This window comes from Rhagoletis pomonella, unplaced genomic scaffold (genome assembly GCF_013731165.1).
Source record: "Rhagoletis pomonella isolate Grant_MI unplaced genomic scaffold, Rhpom_1.0 Rhpom_scaffold_00003, whole genome shotgun sequence".
NCBI classification, from domain to species: domain Eukaryota; kingdom Metazoa; phylum Arthropoda; class Insecta; order Diptera; family Tephritidae; genus Rhagoletis; species Rhagoletis pomonella.
In genome coordinates this window covers 99558975-99578118 of record NW_023458557.1, presented here as the reverse complement: position 1 = coordinate 99578118, position 19144 = coordinate 99558975, and the positions used below count along the sequence as shown (strand labels likewise).

The window sequence follows — 19144 nt, the reverse complement described above, 5'->3', positions numbered from 1 at the left end:
CCAAAAACATTACGAGTAAAATGAGTAATCAACATTTCAAAGTACTATTTACATATAAAGTAGTTGAAGTTCCTTGATACTTTGAAAACAACGTTTTTGTCTTAAAAAATTAAAATTAATTATTTTTTTTCATATACAGATTGTAAAAAATAAAATAAGCATTTTCTTAACGAGCAAAATCCATTTGTTTGAGTAATCATATTTTAAGTAACTCGATAAATCATCGTTTTGAGTAATCAAAATCTTGATTACTCGAGTAATTGATTAACCGAAAAGCTGATTAACCAACTTTCTCGAGAAACAACAGTAATCGAATAATGGCACAGCCCTAATGTACATACATACATGCATACGTACAATAAATAGATAGTACATATATTTTCATTAGTGCTAAATAGCACAACCGTACATATGTACGTATGTACATAGACTATATCGCTAGCTTAGGCTATCTGCACACTTGTCGTCCAATCATAGTTGCGTTATCGTCTCGCCCTGATATTTTGGGCCGAGCACATGCATTTCAAAGGAGATCTGCACACTTGTCGTTTTCGGCTAGTTATCGGCAAATCATAGAAGATGCAGAAACGGATAAGTTCGGAACTGTCGTTTGCTAATCGTTGTGCACGCATTGCTTGTTTACATTTTATGGGGAAAAATTTGTGAAAAAGTTAATATTTGCATTAAAATTGCATAAAAATTAGTGTCTTTGGCATAAAATCTGTCGAAATTATTAAAAAGTGGATAATTGCAATAAAATTCAATAAATGTGAGCGTTTTAACTATAAAACATGACGACATTGTAAAAATGCTATGTGTGCATGCACAAAATACATTTAAGGAAAAGAAAAGAAGAGATATTACTGAAAATTTATTTCTAGAATTGTTGCAGCACAGTCCATATTTTAAAAATTGCAGGTTTTTGTAAATATTTCGCGAAAATATGAACCAGAAAAACCGAAAATACCTGCTCCAAGTCAATTTTTAGACGCCAAATGAATTGAAATATCACGACCGAGTGTGCGAAAATGTAGTCGTTATGTAATCGTTGCATCATGATTGTGACGATGAACTTACTATGATTGGACGTCCAATGTGCAGAAAGCCTTAGAGTGAAAAGAACCCGAATTTTCGTAGTTCGTAATTCGTAGCTACGCTACGAAAAACGAAAAATCCACATGCTGCAACCCTTGCGGAAACATGTGCAGCATTGCCAGCTATCAGTTGTTTTTCGAAGATAGCTGAATGAAGGAAAACAAAGTGGAAGGGAATTAAAAAAAACATCCATCATGTGCTTGTTTATTGTAAAATTATGGATTCTGATGTATTTGCAATTATAGAAGCAGAGTAAGCGGGCGCTATGGCAATGGATTCACAAAGGTATGCGGAGCTGTAGGGCATAGTAACCATGGGCGCATCTATGTCAGCTTCTGGTTGAATTGTTGAACCACAAGCCAGAACTCTTCCTATGCCTGAAGCTCTGGTTCTCAATCCAGTTAATGCAACCACCACCACCTGTTGCGCTTGCTTCTGCCTTCGGCCGCGCTTAGGGATTATAACCCTTACTAAGTAGAATTATCCTTTCTGTGTTGCAGGGAAGAGGGGCTTCCGCGTGTCAAAGGTATACAACATTTCTTGTGCATATCACTCCGGCTACGCCGTCCACAGTATTTTTTCGCAGAACCCACGTCGAAATTTACAAAAAAGTGCATAGTGCAAACCGAGTTTATTAATAAGCTAGTGGTAAGAAATTTGAAACATTTATGTTAAATAAAATGTGAATCCTTTGATTATACGTGTATGTTAAAGTTTTTGCATTTGGGCTATGCGTTTGGACACAACAACCGAAAATCGTTGTACTAATAACTAAAACGGACCCAAGTTTCTCGATAAGGGGCAACAAATATTCTTCTTTGCTCGTTTATATAAAGCAGTGGATAAAAATACATATACGTATATGCGAAAGCCAAATTTATCTGTTTAAATGAACACCACCAATATTTCTTGCAAACACACATCGATTTCGCCTCCGACACAGAATTGTTTTCGTACAAAATTACGCAAAAAAGCTTACTCGTTCGTTTTTAGGCATGCCATTGTTACGAATTTCGAAAATTCGAAAATACGATTCGGATTGCAGCATACTATTTCTACGATTCGTTGCAAAATCCGAATACAAAAGAGTTGCAGAATAGGGGTGTAAAAGTCTACTTTTTTTGAAAACTCAATCTTTGATATAGGAAGCAAGGGATATTTAAAATGCATCGTTTCAAAAAGGATTAAAGCACTTTTTTTATTTTTTCTCGTTTATATTCAATAAAAGGAAAATTTGCTAAGTCCAAAGAAGGCACCGAAAATCCGACAAAACTAAAATACAACGAAATCTTTCAATAAAGATCGAATCCTTCTTACTCTTATGGAGGTTTGCTTTGCTTTTAAACGCCAAACCATTTATAAAATACTTGAAGAAAACGGCTATAAGAAGTTTTTTTCCTCTCCTATAGAATTAAAAAAAAAAAAAAATGGACTTAGCAACTTTGCACTCTAAGCTAGCGATATGCACATAAAACAAGGAAATTGGAATTTGAATAAAATTAATTGGAATTTTTTAAATATGCAGTAATGTATGCATGTATGTACACTAGGGTGGTCCAAAAACAGCAAAGTCGGAATTTTAATGCCGCGACCTCCTGGGATTGTTCCATACTGAAAAAGGATACCCGTATTTTTGAAATAAAAAAACATTTAGAGATTGCTCAAAGTGCTCAAAGTTTTCCATGTATTCTATATATTCAATTGTTTATTTAAACATTTCACCGTGTAAACAGACAAAAAGTGTAGCCGCTACAACAACAACAACAAACAACAAAAACAGCTTTCGAAAGCCACTCCAAATGCAAGGTGTACCTGTTCCTGCAATCTGTTTTGGAAATTCTTGAGCTTGACAGACTTTTGAAAAGGATCTGCACTTACCACCATGGCTACCAACTATTCTTAGCTATAAAGTGCCATATTGAGGATAAAAAGGTGCCAAAATGTGCCAAATAGAAAAAATAAAAGTGCCAAAAGAGGTGACATTCTTTTTAATTCTTCCCATTTCGCATTGACAATAGAAACATATTCCTAAAACAAAACTCCAATGCCAAAGTAAGATAAACCAGTTGCATACACTATAGAAATTAGAAAATTTCAGTTGAGGCAAAGGATTTCAAAAAAATGTATTGAAATATTACTATTTTTCAAAAGTGCCATTTTGGCACTTTGTGCCAAATTAAAAAATTAAGTGCCATTTGAAGTAAAAAATGACCAAAAATGGCACGATTTGAGCCAAGCTGGCAGCCCTGCTTACCACGTCTAACAGCTACTTTATTTATTCTTCTTATGTTGTTGTTGTAGCGGCTACAACAACCCCGCCCAGGACGGTCGGTATCTCAGTCGTTGTCTTCTTATAAATATGCTCAGTGAAAGGTTTCGCACAGAAGTAACCAAAACGATAATTTGCGATGCGTCTCATATCTTTGCAAAATCTTAATTCTTTATTCGTATGAGCTATTTAAAAAGTCGGTTAAAATACAAATTTACATATGTATGTATATTCACAGAGTGTGCAAAGAATACAGAAACTTTGAAATTTAATGTAGCGTTAGACTGGGTTCACACAGAGAAACTTTTGTTACTCATTTTCGACAACTTCTCTTTTGGTGTTGCCCTTCGTGTACACACAGACTAATTCTTTTGTGCACGATTGTTGTTGTCAGCTAAGAACAGCCAACTAGAATAGAACTACTCAGACGAAGCTCGGTGCCGTTCCTCGTCACTTTTTCTCCCACAAGTAACGAGTTGCTGCGACAAAAGTTTCTCGGTCTGAACCTAGACTTAAAAACATTCCGGTTTTTGTAAACTACAGAAAAAATTAAAATCTCGTTAGCTGTTAACGGCAATTTTTACCAGAAAAATTTACATTGGGAGGATTTGCTAGCGTTCTACTCGTGTGAATTAAACATGCAAGCTATATTTAGGTTAGGTAAATAAATAAGGTTTGTATTAAGTTCAAGTAACACTAATTCTTGTACATTGTAAAAATGTTCAAACATTTAGAATATGTAGTTCCTACATGGTGTATCAGCCAAAACCAACTTTTTAAGTGGCCTGGTACCGGTGGAGGAATTTAAGAAATTGTTAAATTTTTTAACATCCAAGAATTTCCAACTTGTAAAAAACCATCTCCAATTACATTCTGGCTCAAAACAACTTTTGTTGTTTGTTGTTTGTTGTTTTGTTGGAAAAGTAGCTTATGTCGAAGGGCTGGATTTAGTATAAATCGGCATTCGCAGCATGTGATTGCGAATGATTCACAGGCACTAAGCCGTTGAACAACGTTTGGCAAATAAACGTGCCAGAAATAGTTCCGATACTAGCAAGTCAATATTCTTATTAAGTCTCATCGAAAAATTTCTTGTCGTTTAAAGAATAAAGGGAATGCCGCATTATACTAAAGCCAGCCTTTCAACATAAGCTACTTTTCCATACGAACACAGATATGTACATAAATTATAGAAAGACCATATTAATATATGACAAAATGTTAAAAATAAAATATTTTAAAAAGTTTTTTCTAGATTTGCATTGCAATTAAACTGCCCTTCATTCAGTAAAAAAAAGCGATTTAAAGGTATTAGTTGTTGTTGTTGTTGTAGAAGCATACAAGTTCCCCAAAGGGTTTTTGGGGAGTGTTGCTGGAGTGACAGTCCTTGGCCAGATATAAATCTGGGTCGTCCGGTTACGTAGACCCGACTGTCGTGGTATTAGTAAACATAAGCGATGGCGTGACGTTACGAAAAACAAGTGGATTTTAACTTGAGCAAAAACTCTTGAATTGCAAAACTCTTTTCTGCTTTTTGTTTAATCAGCTGAAGTATCTGGCGTGACGTTACATGACGTTGCGTTACTAAAATTACGATTAGAATTGTTAACGGGAAGAAAAACGCATTTTATGTCTATATTCTTTTTATTTTGACATCTTATTTTCAACTAAGCATGCCAAATGTGAAGCAAATCAGAGCATAAATACGGTTTTTCAAAATATCTCGACCCTGACGCCACCTAACGAGGCAATTTTTGGCAAAAATGGCTCTGCTTACATAACAGTATGTATTATAAAAAGCAGCCAAATCGGCCTACAAGGACTTTAATTTTTTTGCGGTAGACTCTTCGCTGGAATCGGCCATATGTAAAACATTTAGGAAAGAGTGAAACTTTCTCCAATTTTATTACTAGGCGTACAGATGTAAATGTATGAAATGATAAGAATTGTTAACAGGGGAGCTATTTATATTTATTTCTTGTTTTTGCTTTTTGAAGTTGTAAACTCTTACTTACCTCATTGATTAGTTTTTCACCGACGTAAGCGGAAATTGATATTGGTCGCTTGCAAGATGTTAGTTGCCGCCGTTGTCGTTGTGTATTCGTCGTCGTTTATTGTTAATCCGTTTTTATTTTATTTTTGTTAATTTAACGAATATGTATATACATATAGTATGTACATATGTATGTAAGTATGTATGTAAATGTTAAGAGTTTTCTATGCTGAACTTAAGTAACAGTTAACTTTTTGTAGGGTTATTTTTGATAAGCCAATTATTATAATACATTTATGTATCTCTTTACAATTGAACACTTGAAATATCTATAATAATACAATATTTATGAATTACAGCAGTGTTTAGAAACTTAAATAAATCTTAGCCAATGATGTTGAGCAACATTTATATATATACATTACTAGTTTCTTATTAAGCGTTACTTTTTGATGTAAAAGGCAAGGAAAACTAAAAATGCACCGCTTCTTAAATGTCCGAACTATTCATTGCATTTTTATTAAATTTTATCCAGTGAAACACAAAATTGCTATTACCGAAAAAGCCACAGAAACTTCATTACATATGTATATCCAAGAGAATACGAAAACATTGCCCTAGAGAGCCCTTAGAAATATGGCAAAAAGTCACAATTTTCAATTGCAACCACAGTATTTTTTCGTAGAATTCCTTTCTGCGTAGGCTGCCTTCGGCCGAGCTGAGGGTTAAAACCCTAACTAAGTAGAATTCTATTTTCTGTATTGCCCAGAAGAGGGGTAGGGCCCCTTCAGCCTTTTTCAAGCGGGAAAACGCAAGTGAAAATTATCATTTGTGGCAATTTTTCTAAGGCCCCTCCCCGGGTCCCAAGTGACCCGGCTATATTTATGTGCATGGTAGTATTAGAGGGGGCATGTCTAAAATGGGGAGTGGGAGGTGCCACTCCGCCTCACCCTTAGTCAAACATCCCTTTAACAATCGGCCATATAGGAAAATTGTACTGCAAAGTTTGTAAACCTGAACTCAGTTATTTCTGAAAATTCTTTTCCCCAAAATAAAATGGCTTTTCTCGCGAAATAAATAAATTTTATAGAAAATCTAATAATTGATTACATCAATCCTGTATACCTTACTTTGGCAACCCTTGAACTCAAAAATGTACTTATGCGCTGGTTACTGCTCTACCTCTTTACACTACTTTTCTATCGGCTGTCCCGGAATACTTCTTCCCCTCCCACTTGAATTCCAAATGCAATTGCTTGTCGAATTAGTATTAAAATTGATAACTACATATATTTTCCACAGAACAAATGTTTATCGACTTTGGATTTTACTTTCAATTATATTGCGAAATATCCGCAATTACTGCATTCAAATGAATTTACTGCTTTTCATTAACTTTAAAGTCCATGCAAACACACACATACGCACTAACAAAAACGAAGGCAGGTTGGCTGTTCACACGCCCATAAGCTGCAAATACACTAGGCATAGATTTTATATGCTGTTTTTCCTCTTATCAATTTCAGTCCAACACCAAATCTATTGCACAAAGATTTATTGTTCCATTGGGTGGTTGTAACATAAAATTCACAAATTTAAAAATTATGTTGCCAATCCGCCGTAGCAATCACTCGCACACATCAGAGAAAAAAACGAAACTGATAGCTCACAATCGAACCGATGACAGGGCATCGTAAAAAGTACTTGCCGCTGGATAAGAAGAAGAATAGAAAATTTGTGAATGGTATTCACACACCCTAATGAAACAGGGTTACTCAGAATTTTTTTAATTTAATAGCCCCGTAGAAGCCAAGTTAGTCTAGACTTAATTTAATTTAACTTACCGTAAGATATCATTAATAATTACTCAACACGTCAATTTAAGCCAAAAGCGGAATTATTTTGTTTTTGTGTTTTCTTTTTCAGCTATTTGACGGTTTGTCGCCTAAAATGCCACATCAAAAAAATGCATGCAAAAAAATATGCTTGCAGAAGAGCCCTCGCCAAGACACGTTCGGAGGCATCTCTACGAACTGACGGACGAAGTCCAGAGGTTCATCAAACAACCTCTGGACCCGTCAGCTTACCAACAGGCCTTGAACGGCATGCTCACTAGTGATATTAGAGTTTTGATTCTCCCTTTTGTCAAGAGGAAACGAGAAAACTGATTTCTGAGCAAACCTTTTATTATTGAATTATGCTTTTTGGCGACAGTGCGGTTTTCATAAATTTTTCGTATCCGGAAACGTTCAGAAAACGATTTCCATTTTTGTTCATATTTTGTATCCAAAAATGTCATCTTATTTTTTCTGTTATTTTGAGATCATTTTCTAATTCTTTTGGAACCGTTTTTCGAATCTTTTGGAATCCAGTTTCGGTTCTTCCGCAACTCTTTTTCGGTTCTTCCGGAACCGTTTTTCATTTTTATTGGAATCGAGTGTCTGTTCTTCCGGAAACATTTTTCGATTCTTTTAGAATCAAGTTTCGGTTCTACTGGAACCGTTTTTGGTTCTTTTAGAATCGAGTTTCGGGTTTTTTCGTTTCTTCAGGAAACTTTTTCGGTTCATTTTGCAATTAGTGCGGTTCCTTTGGAATCAAGTTTCGGTTTTTCGGTTCTACCGGAACCTTTTTCGGTTATTTTGGAAAGTAGTGTCGGTTCTTTTGGAATCGAGTTTCGGTTCATCCAGAACCGTTTTCTGGTTCTTATTAGAACCGGACAGGTCGGTTTTCTATGGAACCCAGTAAGAAAGGACCTAGGTTTAATGGAAGTAACGGAACGGAGTGAACTGTATGAAAGAAAATGTTTTAATTAGAGAACTAAAAAATGGGAATTGCCAAATCGAGCATGTTCTATCTTTTGGTCGTATTACCGACTTCCGGTTTCAACCGAAAGTGGGTTAAACTGACCGGAAATCCATTTTTTTAAAAGGACATACATACTTTTACCACAGATTCGGATTCTGCAAACAAAAATACATAACTTTGAAAGCGGAAGTCGGTAATACGACCAAAAGATAGAGCCTTGGTAATTCATATTTTTCGTTTTCTAATAAACACATTTTCCCTCATTTACGAAGTCCAGGAGGAGTTGAAGTTCAAACGTCATTTAGAGGTTGAAAAAAGCACTTCCGAGAAAACAGTTTCAAATAGAAGTTACGTATTTTTATCCACAGAATCCGAATCTCTTATAAAAACATGTGTCTAAAAAAATGGACAACCGGTCAACTTAACCCTCTCTTTCGGTCGAAACCGGAAATCGGTAATAACACCAAAAGAAATCATCCCCGATTTGATAGGTAATATTTTAACGTTTTTCAATAAAAAACATTTTCCCCCATTTTAGGAGGCATGGACGGGTGGTCTACATATGTATATACGTTCTACGGTATGTATGATGATATGTATACTGTTGTTGTTGTTGTTGTTGTAGCAGCATACAAATTCCCCAAAGACTTTTTGGGGAGTGTTGCTGGAGTGACAGTCCTTGGCCTGATATAAATCTGGGTCGTTCCGGTTACGTAGACCCGACTGTCGTGGGAACGATATGTATACTGTCTACCGTTTGGCATGCACTCGTAGTTATGTAACCCCTAGACAATTTTGTCGCTAAGGATGTCCTTCATCCAATCTTCCTGATTTCTTCAGTCGTTTTGTCTAGTAAGTTCGAAGTAATCTCGTTAAGTTGATGTACATATATGCGCATACATATGTGCATGCACAAGTAGAAATGACAAATGAGTAGTCCACTTGCAAAGTGCGCTATGTAAAATTTTTTCCATTTTTAGTTTTTGGTGGGTAATGTACCAGTATTTAAAGTAGTTTCATGTCCACTGACAACACAGTGAAAAATCTTTCTATATTCTGAAAAAATGGCATCAAATGTTAACTACTCATCAGTCGCTATCATACTTATTTATACCCTTTCAAAAGTCACCATCTTATGATGAACTTAGAAACTGCTTTAGGTCGTATAGACAGTTAATGTTATGTTATGTTATATTGTAATGTTATTAGGCTCTTATATATCCAAGTTTTCAGGTAATAAAAAAAATATTCAATATAAAAGTGACTTGTTGTCGTAGTCGTTTTTTTTTTAAATTTATGACTTACTATTATAAAATCACATAACGCTGTTTTCAAGTGGACTACTCAAATCAGGCTGTGTCATACAAGAATTTTAATAATTTTTATTCGTGATTTCATTAACTTCTACATATTTTTCGTTTTTCGTTTTCAAAAAGACACACGTCTTACGGCTAAGCGCGTTTTCACATTAAATAGCATATATAAATATACTATATAATTTACAAAATAAATTTCAAATAATTTTGTATACATATTTCACTTGCATTGCATATTTCCTTGTTTTTATATAAAATAATATTACAAATAATAATAAAAATTTTAACTAAAATCTAACAATTTAAATAATAGTAATTGATAATAGCAGGAAATAATAATCTTCAGTAATTAGTATAGAACACACACTGCTGCACACACACACACATTTTGAATGGGTGTGAAACAGTCTAAAATTTGTTAACAAAACAGCAGCTTTTAATGAAGCATCTTAAAAGCGATTGACCAATGCTTATACGACATACATATGTAGTATATATTTTTGTTTTTGGAAAATAAAAAAATTGATCTTACGGAGCGAGAGTTGGACTTCGAAATTTAATGAATTTTTAGCAAGTTTAAATTAGCAAATGAAGAAAAGTGTAAAAGAAATATAAAAAAGTTTGAATATTGTTTATATTACCACCTATTTTTTGTCGAAAATAAATTGAAATGTAATCAGTTATCATATAATTAAAGGCGTGGCCAATTGTAGTGATATTAAGTTTTTTTCTTTAAATACATACGAGTATGAATGCAAATGTTAAATAAGCGCCATAAAGCAATAGAATAAGCATACATACATATATTTTGTGATTGTGTTACGATTTCATTATAGCATTTCTAATACGTGTTCCTATACAATGTACGCGTGTTTGCTATATTTGTTTATATTCATAATTTATATTTTGTGTGTCTACGTATGCAATAATTTAAATATAACTTTAAACAAATGCAGCATTCGCTTAGATGCAATGCACTGGTATGCAATAACAACTAGGTAACAACAGCCCGGCTAGCAGCAGAGATGAGTGTGAGGCTCAAATGTCTATGTTTGTTTAAAAAGTATTTACTTTTTGATTTGCTTGTTTTTGGAAATATCGCCACACTAAATTTAAATGCACACATACATACAGTTTAATACATGTTCTTTTTAGCACACACGTTTTTTTTTTTTTATTTTATTGAATTATATACGCATGTACGTACGTTAATAGAGATACATTTTCTTGGCGTTTAGCTATGCTCTTTGTGTTCGCTTTTCATTTATAATTTAAGTTGTACATTACTTTTATATATATTGTTTTGTTTTTATTAAGCTTTATTTGTTTGTATGAATTGGTTTGTTATGCGATTGTTGCTTACTGCGTTTACCTTAGTAATAATAATTTTTGTGGCAATTTAAATATTTTTACAAACTAAAAGGTCGCTAATATCTACATTTTTTTTAAATGAATCTAATTTTTCCCATATAATAAGATTTTTTCGGTTGATGTGTGTGTGGCGCAATGTAGGCAGAACGAGCACTTGGCAGGAAAATATCGATCGGACCTTAAGCCTGTTAGTTGCCTTTTAATAATTAAAAACATCGCTATGTTGATGATTGGGAAAATTCGATATGTCGAAATAGTGAACCAACCCGTTATCTATGAGACAGATTATGTTTGGCTCTAAGATTTTAAAAAGCTTTAAATCCTTATGTCATGGCAGCCATTTTATCTCGTGTGACCATTGTAGCGAATGAATTTACACTGTGCACCAACTTTTAATAACAATATGTTGCTAACTCTCGCTGTATTTTCCTACTTTGTATTCGTTCGCTTGGTTCTAATTTTATCTAATTTAGCTTTCACATGCTCCCACTCTGTCGTATTGTATATATATCTCCGTTCCTCGTTTGGATTTGCTTACGACATAAACATAGATTAAACAGCAGCACTTAGAAATACATTGTAAATAAGTAAACAATGATAGCCAATACTGCTGTGCCGTACGCCAGCATTTGCTTCACCATATGCGTTTGAGCCTGTGTGCCCGATTTCAGTAGCAGTGCCGCTATGTCGTTGCGTAACTGCAGATTATCGTTTTGCGTCCTCTCCAGTCGTTCTTTGTACACAATCAGCTCCTCCTCCCGCTGCAGTGCAGTACTATTTATGGCCGCTAAGTCTTCACGCAATTGCGTTTCGAAATCGGCATCCATTTTGCCACCAGCAACACTTTTGTTATCCGAGGACAGCAATTCATCATCGAAGCTCTCATGCAGCTCAAACTCATTTTTCGTTTCGCTAGCCAAAGGCAATGATGACGCACTCAGTGGTAATTTGATGACCGCATCCATTTGTTGTTCATTTCTATCATTAATTTGTTCTGCCGGCATAACTGTTTCCTCCATACTGGTCCGCTCATCAAGCAACCTTTCAAGTTCCTTTTTCTCTTCGCACGCTTTTTGAACTACTTTGGACAATTGAGTTACCTTCTCCTTGAAAGTGTCACATTCAATTTGCATTATCTCTAGCGTATTTTGTGCATCACTCTCCACTTGTTCAAGCTTTAGATTAAGCTCTTTTATTTGTTCCTGATATGCGCGCACTTCATCGCTTATACTCATTTCTCTATCCGCTACATCGCCTGGTGAAACGATTGTCGAAGGTGTGGTCACTGTAGTAGTGCATTCATCATTTTTTGATGCCTTTGCCGTTGACAGATTATTCTCATCCAAGTCGTATAATGCCGCTTCATCCTCAACAGCCTCTGTAAGCGGCTTCAGGGTATCCTGTGAGAGCAGTTTGCTTGTGGCACTGCCACCTGTTTTAGATGGCGCATTGTTTTGCAATTGTGTTTGTACAGTTATTGTCGGTGGCGGTGATATCTCTTTTATGTCCGCTGCTAATGATTTGTGTAGCTCTTGCTCAGTAAGGCTATCGCAGAGTTCTTTGTACGCCTCATTAAGAATCGTTACACTGGATTGTAGCAAAGCCAACCTCTGGTCATCATTTTTCGAAGTGCATTCGTCCTCTTTTCGTGAGAATTTTAAAGCCTCATTTTCATTTTCTGCATCGATGTGCTCAGTTACATCAGCACCTGTTGATTTATAGCACTCTTTCGCCATTTCTGCTTCTACCAATTGACATAGTATAGCTTGTACGCTTTGTAATTTATTTTTGGATTTCTTGTATTTTAGCTTAATCTCCTCGAGTGAGGTAGTATTCGTATCAATACCGCTTTCACTGTCAACGTTCACGGCATCATTTTCATTCACTGGAAGATCATGTTCATCGCTCGAATCAGACTCATTACAAATGGCTTTGAAAATGTCGAGGGAACCTTCCTTTTGATTCAGATCGGAATTTTGCAGCCATTTGAGAATCGTCGATTCCTTAGCGTTACCTTTTTGCTTGATTTTCTTTAGGGCAACATCCGATTGAGATGAAGTGTTTAAAACCTAAATTGCAATAGAAAAAAACGTTAGACATCTGCCACGAAAGTATATTTAAAACAACAAATGTATGTATAAAATGTATGGCATTTGCGAAGAAGCATAACGAGCTTCGTAATCTTTAAAAGCAAGCAATTTACCTGAATTGACTTCTTCTTCAACAAGGCAGTGTTACAACTCAAATCAGCAATCATGCTAGCGGTTATCTTAAATCTTACGATTTATATATATGTATATACATATATATCTGATATTTAATTACCTCTTTTTCGGCGCTGCTAATCAGGATTTTCGTGTCCACTCCATTCATTGCATCTAAACTTTTTGTGACTCTCGGCTGATGCAAATAATTTTTGGCACATTCTTTTTCGTTGCCATCTTCCTTACTTTTAATATCACCCTCGTCCCCTTTCGCTTCGTTCTCGTTCGCGTCTTCGTCGTCGTCATCCTCTCCCAAATCCATGTCGCCTATTACAGCATCTAGCTTCTCAATGGCCTGTAACTGCAATTTTTTTTCCTCATCATCCACCAACTCAGCATGCTGTAGCATGAATTCAGACACACGGCGACGCAAATCGTCGCACTCTAATTCACGCTGTTGCAATTTCTCTGATATATCTGCAATACGCTGCTCCTCTTGTTCTTTAATCTCCTGTTGTTTACGTTCGGCCTCCTCTTTATATTCATTGTAATCGGTTTCGAGGCGCTGCAAACGTGTGTTAACGTCCTGTAGCGACTGTTTCGTACTCATAATTTGATCGCGCAAAATTTTACATTCGCCATCGGAATTGGCATACGCCAATTCCATTTTCGAGAGCATTTGCAAAGCGTCGCATCGCTCTTGGTAAACTTTACGTAAGGCTTCCTTGGCTGTTACTTGATATGAATTTTTATCTTCGAGCAGTTTCAAAACCTGTGTGAATAAGATATGAATAAGAAAAATTAATAGTTAGACTAGGGCTACTATCAATGATTATTAAGTATCCGGAGCGAAGTTTGGCTATGGTACTGCGAGTTCCTCGAGGAAAGGAAACTGTCTCGTCCGCGTCAAATGGCTGTGTTGCCAGGACGTCATTCAGAAATATGGAGTCGGTGTAGGTCGAAATCAACTCCCTGTGAATGCCGTTTATGGCCTGTCGGTACGCTATCAGGTCCAGCGGTTGTTTTATGAACTTCTGGACTATGTCCGTTAGTTTTTATGTGTGACTTCCCAAGTGTGTGGGCACTGCTGTGGCGACATCAGAAGGCATCCGGTGACTGTCCGGAGAGCCATGTTTTGGCAAATCTGTATCTTCGTCCACTATGACCTGCTAGTCCCCGGTGAGCACGAGGCTGCATAGTTTAGAACCGGCCAGCCAATTTCCTTGTAAGGTTGCCAGCAACGTTTCTTGTCTTCGCCGATATGCTACTTCCGTCGGCCCAATTGCAGAGGAGACCTTCGCCTTCACTATGTCCACCTGGATTTCACACCCCAACACAACACAACAATATACACACAAACAAACACAATAGCACCCACACACCGCCGCCGGTAACTCCTAGTCCCTCCGACAATCTGCTCGGTTTGTCAGTCCAGAATATACCGTAATGCGACATCAGTCAAGTGCAACTCCTGCCTTGACTGGTGCCACTTTAGGGCATGCTCAGGGCTTCGCAACACGCGTGATTGGACGAGTGACTATGTGGGCCCCTGCTGTGCTGCCCTCCCCCGCGACGCCGCCAACCACCACCAAAAGGCAGCACCCGGCAAGCAACACAACTCCTTAACTACACATATTCTGACATCACGTTTGTAGAGGAAACTTTTGATAGCATACTTTCGAAAATAAATTCATGGTCTCTGGTCTCTGGCACCACAATTGCTACTGGAAAAACCAAAATTCTTACATATTTGCCGGAAACAGAATTGTCCCGGCGTTTCCAATGATACTATAAGTTTGGTACAAGAACTCAAAGTTCTTGGACTGATTTTAGACTCCAAATACAACTTCAAGCCACACTGTACTCAACTAAGAGAGCGCATTTCAAATAGTATAAACATAATCAAATAATCCTATCCAAAATTGATTACGCCCTTCCTATTTACGGTAAAAGCCCAAAAGCTACACTCAACAAGCTGTCAGCACCGTACCACGCCGCAATGTGCAGGAGTATCAGAGCCTTCCCTACAACCCTATTGAAAAACTTGTAGGCTGAAACAGGCTTACCAACAATTTCAGACAGAACCACCGACACTACACGCCGACTCCTACCAAAACTGCTGTACACCTCTAACTCCATTCTTTCCGAAAATGTCCAAAAAATGTTAACAAGAAAACGCCAGCCCAGGTGCAAATCGGCAATGCTAAAATCTTTAGAATTTGCAAAGGATCTTCAGATACCCATCAATAAAAAGCCTCAAGCTATAGAAGCACACCCGCATTGGTTGATAAACAACGCCAAGTCAATCATCAAAACTCTGCTTCTTCCCAAAGCAAGTACTCCAAATACAAATCCGTATACAAATCTCTTCGCTGCGGAAAAAGAGAAATATCAAAACCTTGGTTGGAAATTCGTATACACGGACGGGTCCAAGACTGAAAACAACACCTCCTTTGCAGTAGTATCACATTGCGGGAACATAATCAAACACGGTATACTTCATTCTATTTGCTCGGTGTTCACGGCGGAAACCACCGCTGTACTCGAAGCAGTTATCTATGCCAAGATGAATAAAGGCAAATTCGTCATTTGTACAGACAGTCAATCGGGCATCAACGCCGTCGAATCACCATCCAACACTCAAAACGCAATAGTTAACATCCGCAACATACTACTACACTGCCCTAACAAAATAAAACTTATGTGGATCCCCGGGCATGTTGGAATTTCGGGATGTGAACACGCTGATGCCGCAGCCAAGAACATCGCCATCACTCCCTCACTTATGTATGACTCCGTATCTAAGCAAGACATTCAAGCTGAAGCTACCAGGCTAAGACTGAAGTCACTAATCGACGATTGGGGAATGTACGTCCATCACTACTCAGCAATCAACCCATGCAGAAAGATGATGGTCTACGATCCAAATATACCACTACGTGCGTTAAGACCCTTCACCCGCCTGCGTCTTGGGCATACAATTGTTACCCACTCCCCTTACTACAAAGAAGCCCCATCGAAACTTGCCCATTCTGCGAGGAAGCATCTTCGCTAACACATATTTTACGATGTCCAACAATCACTGAACCCCGACAAGCCATCCTGAACTCTGCCGACCCCATCGAGTTACTCAAAAACCCAACCTATAGAAATGTACAACTAATATATAATTTTCTCAAAGAGGTAGACCTGCTCAGACGAATATAACACATAATAGTATAAAGCAATATGCAAAGACCCATATAATCTCATTCGAATAAGATGCAAAGGACAGCTGAGGGCCTTCGTGGCCAGTGCTGCGAATCGTAATGTATTTGTAGAATATTTATTTATTGTACAAATATAGTAAAAAAAAAAAACAAAAAACTACACATATCACAATTGGTCTCCCACGGCACACAAAGGTGCTGCAATTCAACTGTAACGGACTCCAGAGCAAGCTCGAGGAGATAACTGTCTTCATGGGAAGGCATGGAAATTAATAGCTGCGGTCCAAGAGGCGAAGTTGCACGGCAATTCAACCTTGTTGAATTGCGCCGGATACAACATGCACCGTCGAGATCGGGAGCGAGATAATGGTGGAGGCTTATGGTTCATCACGCACCACACCGTGCAGTATCGTCTTATTGAAGCAGACATCGGGTATTGCTATCCGGTCAGGCGATGTTGAGCTCGAAATATTTAACGTTGGACCTGTCCAAAGCGTCGGACACTGTCAGTCATTCAACGCTGCTAGAAGACATAGAGGCCTCCTCACTCCCACAGGGACTCAAACGGTGGTCGGCGAATTACCTGAGTGGTCGACACTCGTCAGTAATTTTCAGAGACAAAACCAGCAAGCTACGTAAAATTAAACAGGGGGTAACACAGGGTGGTGTCCTGTCCCCTCTACTGTGTGCAGATTGGCGGAGGAACTAGGAGCTGTTGGCTTTGGCGTTTGGGTGGTGGTGCAGTTGTATCGGTGGTGTGGTCTGTTGTGTCAATAGTATTGTCTATTGTAATGTGTTGTGGTGCGGTTGTGTTTGTGTTGAGTTACCCTGGCGGACTCTGTGGACGAAGGAGGTCAGGCTACCGCTGGGGGTTCACGACGATGATAAACCAATTCCGACCGTGAAAAACCCCAAAAATACTCGGAGTAACCTTCGACAATCTGCTCTCCTTCTCTGCGCTCACAACCGCTATTGTCAACAAAGTACAGAGCCGCAACAAGGTCCTCAAGTCGCTAGCCGGCAGTACTTGGGGCAAGGACGAAGAAACGTTGTTGGCAACATACAAGGCAATAGGCCGGCCGGTTTTAAATTACGCAGCACCAGTGTGGTCGCCGGGGACTAGGTCGCCGCACTAAGGACAACGACTGGATGCCTTCTGATGTCGCCAGAACACCACCTGCATGAAGAGGATAAATTACTCCCGGTCAAGGAGCACAACACAATGCTCTGCAAGCAGTTTCTTGTTGGGAGCCATAGACGTGATCCCCCTAATAGGCAACTGCTTGCAGAAGAGCCCTCGCCAAGGCACGTCCGGAGACATCTCTACGAACTGGGAGACGAAGTCCAGAGATTCATTAAACCACCTCTGGACCCGTCAGCTTATCGACAGGCCCTGAACGGCATTCACAGCGAGTCAGTCTCGTGTTATGTAGACTTCAGACCTGTGAATGCCGTTCTGGGCGCACAACCTACGGACATTGACGAGACGCAGCTTCATCTGCCTCGGGAGACTAGAACCATATTAGCCCAACTTCGCTCTGGATACTGCAGCAGGTTACACTCATACCAGAGCAGACTAAACGCAGATGTACCAAATGAGTGTCCGGCATGCGGAGAGACACCCCAGGACTCGAAACATATCTTCGTATGCCCGGAAAACCCGACAACCCTAACGCATTTGTGCCTGTGGACCGACCCTATTGAGGCTGCACGCTTCTTAGGGCTGCCGTTAAGGGAACTGACTGCAGCAGGTTAAACTCCTACTTGAGTAGGCTGAATGAGGATGTGCCGAACGAATGTCCGGCATGCGGAGAGACCCCACATGACTCGAAACATCTCTTCGCATGCCCGGCAAACCCGACATCCCTAACGGCCTTGTCCTTATGGGCAAACCCCGCAGAAGCTGCACGCTTCCTAGGGTTGCCGTTAGTGGAACTTGACGACAACGACTGAGATACCAACCTATCTGGGCGGGGTTGTTGTAGCCGCTACAACAACAACAACAACAACAACGACTGAGATATCAATCGATCTGGGCGGGGTTGTTGTAGCCGCAACAACAACAACAACAGCAACAGAGGGCCACAAAGCTTGTGGTGGTTCCCTGTGAGCCCTAAGACCAGAGGAGATTCTTAGGTGACTCCATCCATTACAGGTGTTGCACCTAACCAAAGTGGAGTGAAGTTGTCTCCGGCAGACACAGCAGAAGTAGATTTCTGGTCCGGGTTGGGCTCAATGCCCAGCCCTTGTGTGGGAAAAACCCTAGTCATTCCGGAACCTAGAACCGGTTGTCGTGGGAATGATATTCTCAGCCGTTGTTGTTCTTGTTGTTGTTCCCAGTCGTAATTTGCGTCCGTTTGCCTTAAGCGGAAGGGTTTTTGGTGCGACCGCATTTATAAGCAGAGCCGCATTAAAATTATTTCTCAAATTTTTTAGACTTATGGTAAAAACATAGTGGAGCGGCGAGCAAAGCGAAGAGCTAGCATCGAAAAAAGCTTCAATTACAAACGTGTATGTACGCTTTGCCGCTGTGGTGTAGTGGTAAGCAGTGCGCGCATTCACTCATCAGCACCTGGGTTCAAACCCTGGTCAAAGCAACATCGCAAAAAATATAGAAAAAGGTTTTTTCTTAACAGCGGTCGTCCCTCGGCAGGCAATGGCAAACCTCCGAGTGTATTTCTGCCATAAAAAACAGCTTCTCATGAAAATACAATCGCCGTTCGGAGTCGGCGTAAAACGGTAGGTCCCTCCGCTTTGTGTGACAACATCAAGGCGCACGCCACAAGTCGAAGAAGAAGCTCGGCCAAACACTAACATATGTTTAAGCGCCAATCTATTATTATTATTATTATTATTATTATTATTATTATTATTATTATTAT

The 19144-nt window shown here is 38.7% G+C and overlaps 2 protein-coding genes across 12 annotated transcripts in view; both read right to left on the bottom strand.

Moving 5' to 3' along the window:
- The window catches only part of LOC118735960 (serine/threonine-protein kinase GL21140), a 70854-nt gene extending 63755 nt beyond the window's left edge, over positions 1–7099 (bottom strand). The window contains exons 1-2 of one of the 6 annotated variants that reach the window (XM_036466027.1): positions 6689–7099; positions 5380–5686 (exon numbers count right to left, since the gene is read on the bottom strand). In XM_036466027.1, coding sequence (XP_036321920.1) covers positions 5380–5384 — 5 coding nt within the window. In that variant the 5' untranslated portion in view covers positions 5385–5686; positions 6689–7099. The remainder of the gene's footprint in view (positions 1–5379; positions 5687–6688) is intronic. The other 5 variants (XM_036466030.1, XM_036466029.1, XM_036466032.1 and 2 more) reach the window with 5 other exon arrangements.
- Positions 7100–9738: 2639 nt separating this feature from the next.
- Positions 9739–19144, bottom strand: part of LOC118735959 (sarcolemmal membrane-associated protein) — a 13620-nt gene continuing 4214 nt past the window's right edge. For all 6 annotated transcript variants that reach the window (XM_036466020.1, XM_036466022.1, XM_036466023.1 and 3 more), the window contains 2 exons: positions 13175–13825; positions 9739–12918 (listed from right to left, as the gene is read on the bottom strand). In XM_036466020.1, coding sequence (XP_036321913.1) covers positions 11416–12918; positions 13175–13825 — 2154 coding nt within the window. In that variant the 3' untranslated portion in view covers positions 9739–11415. The remainder of the gene's footprint in view (positions 12919–13174; positions 13826–19144) is intronic.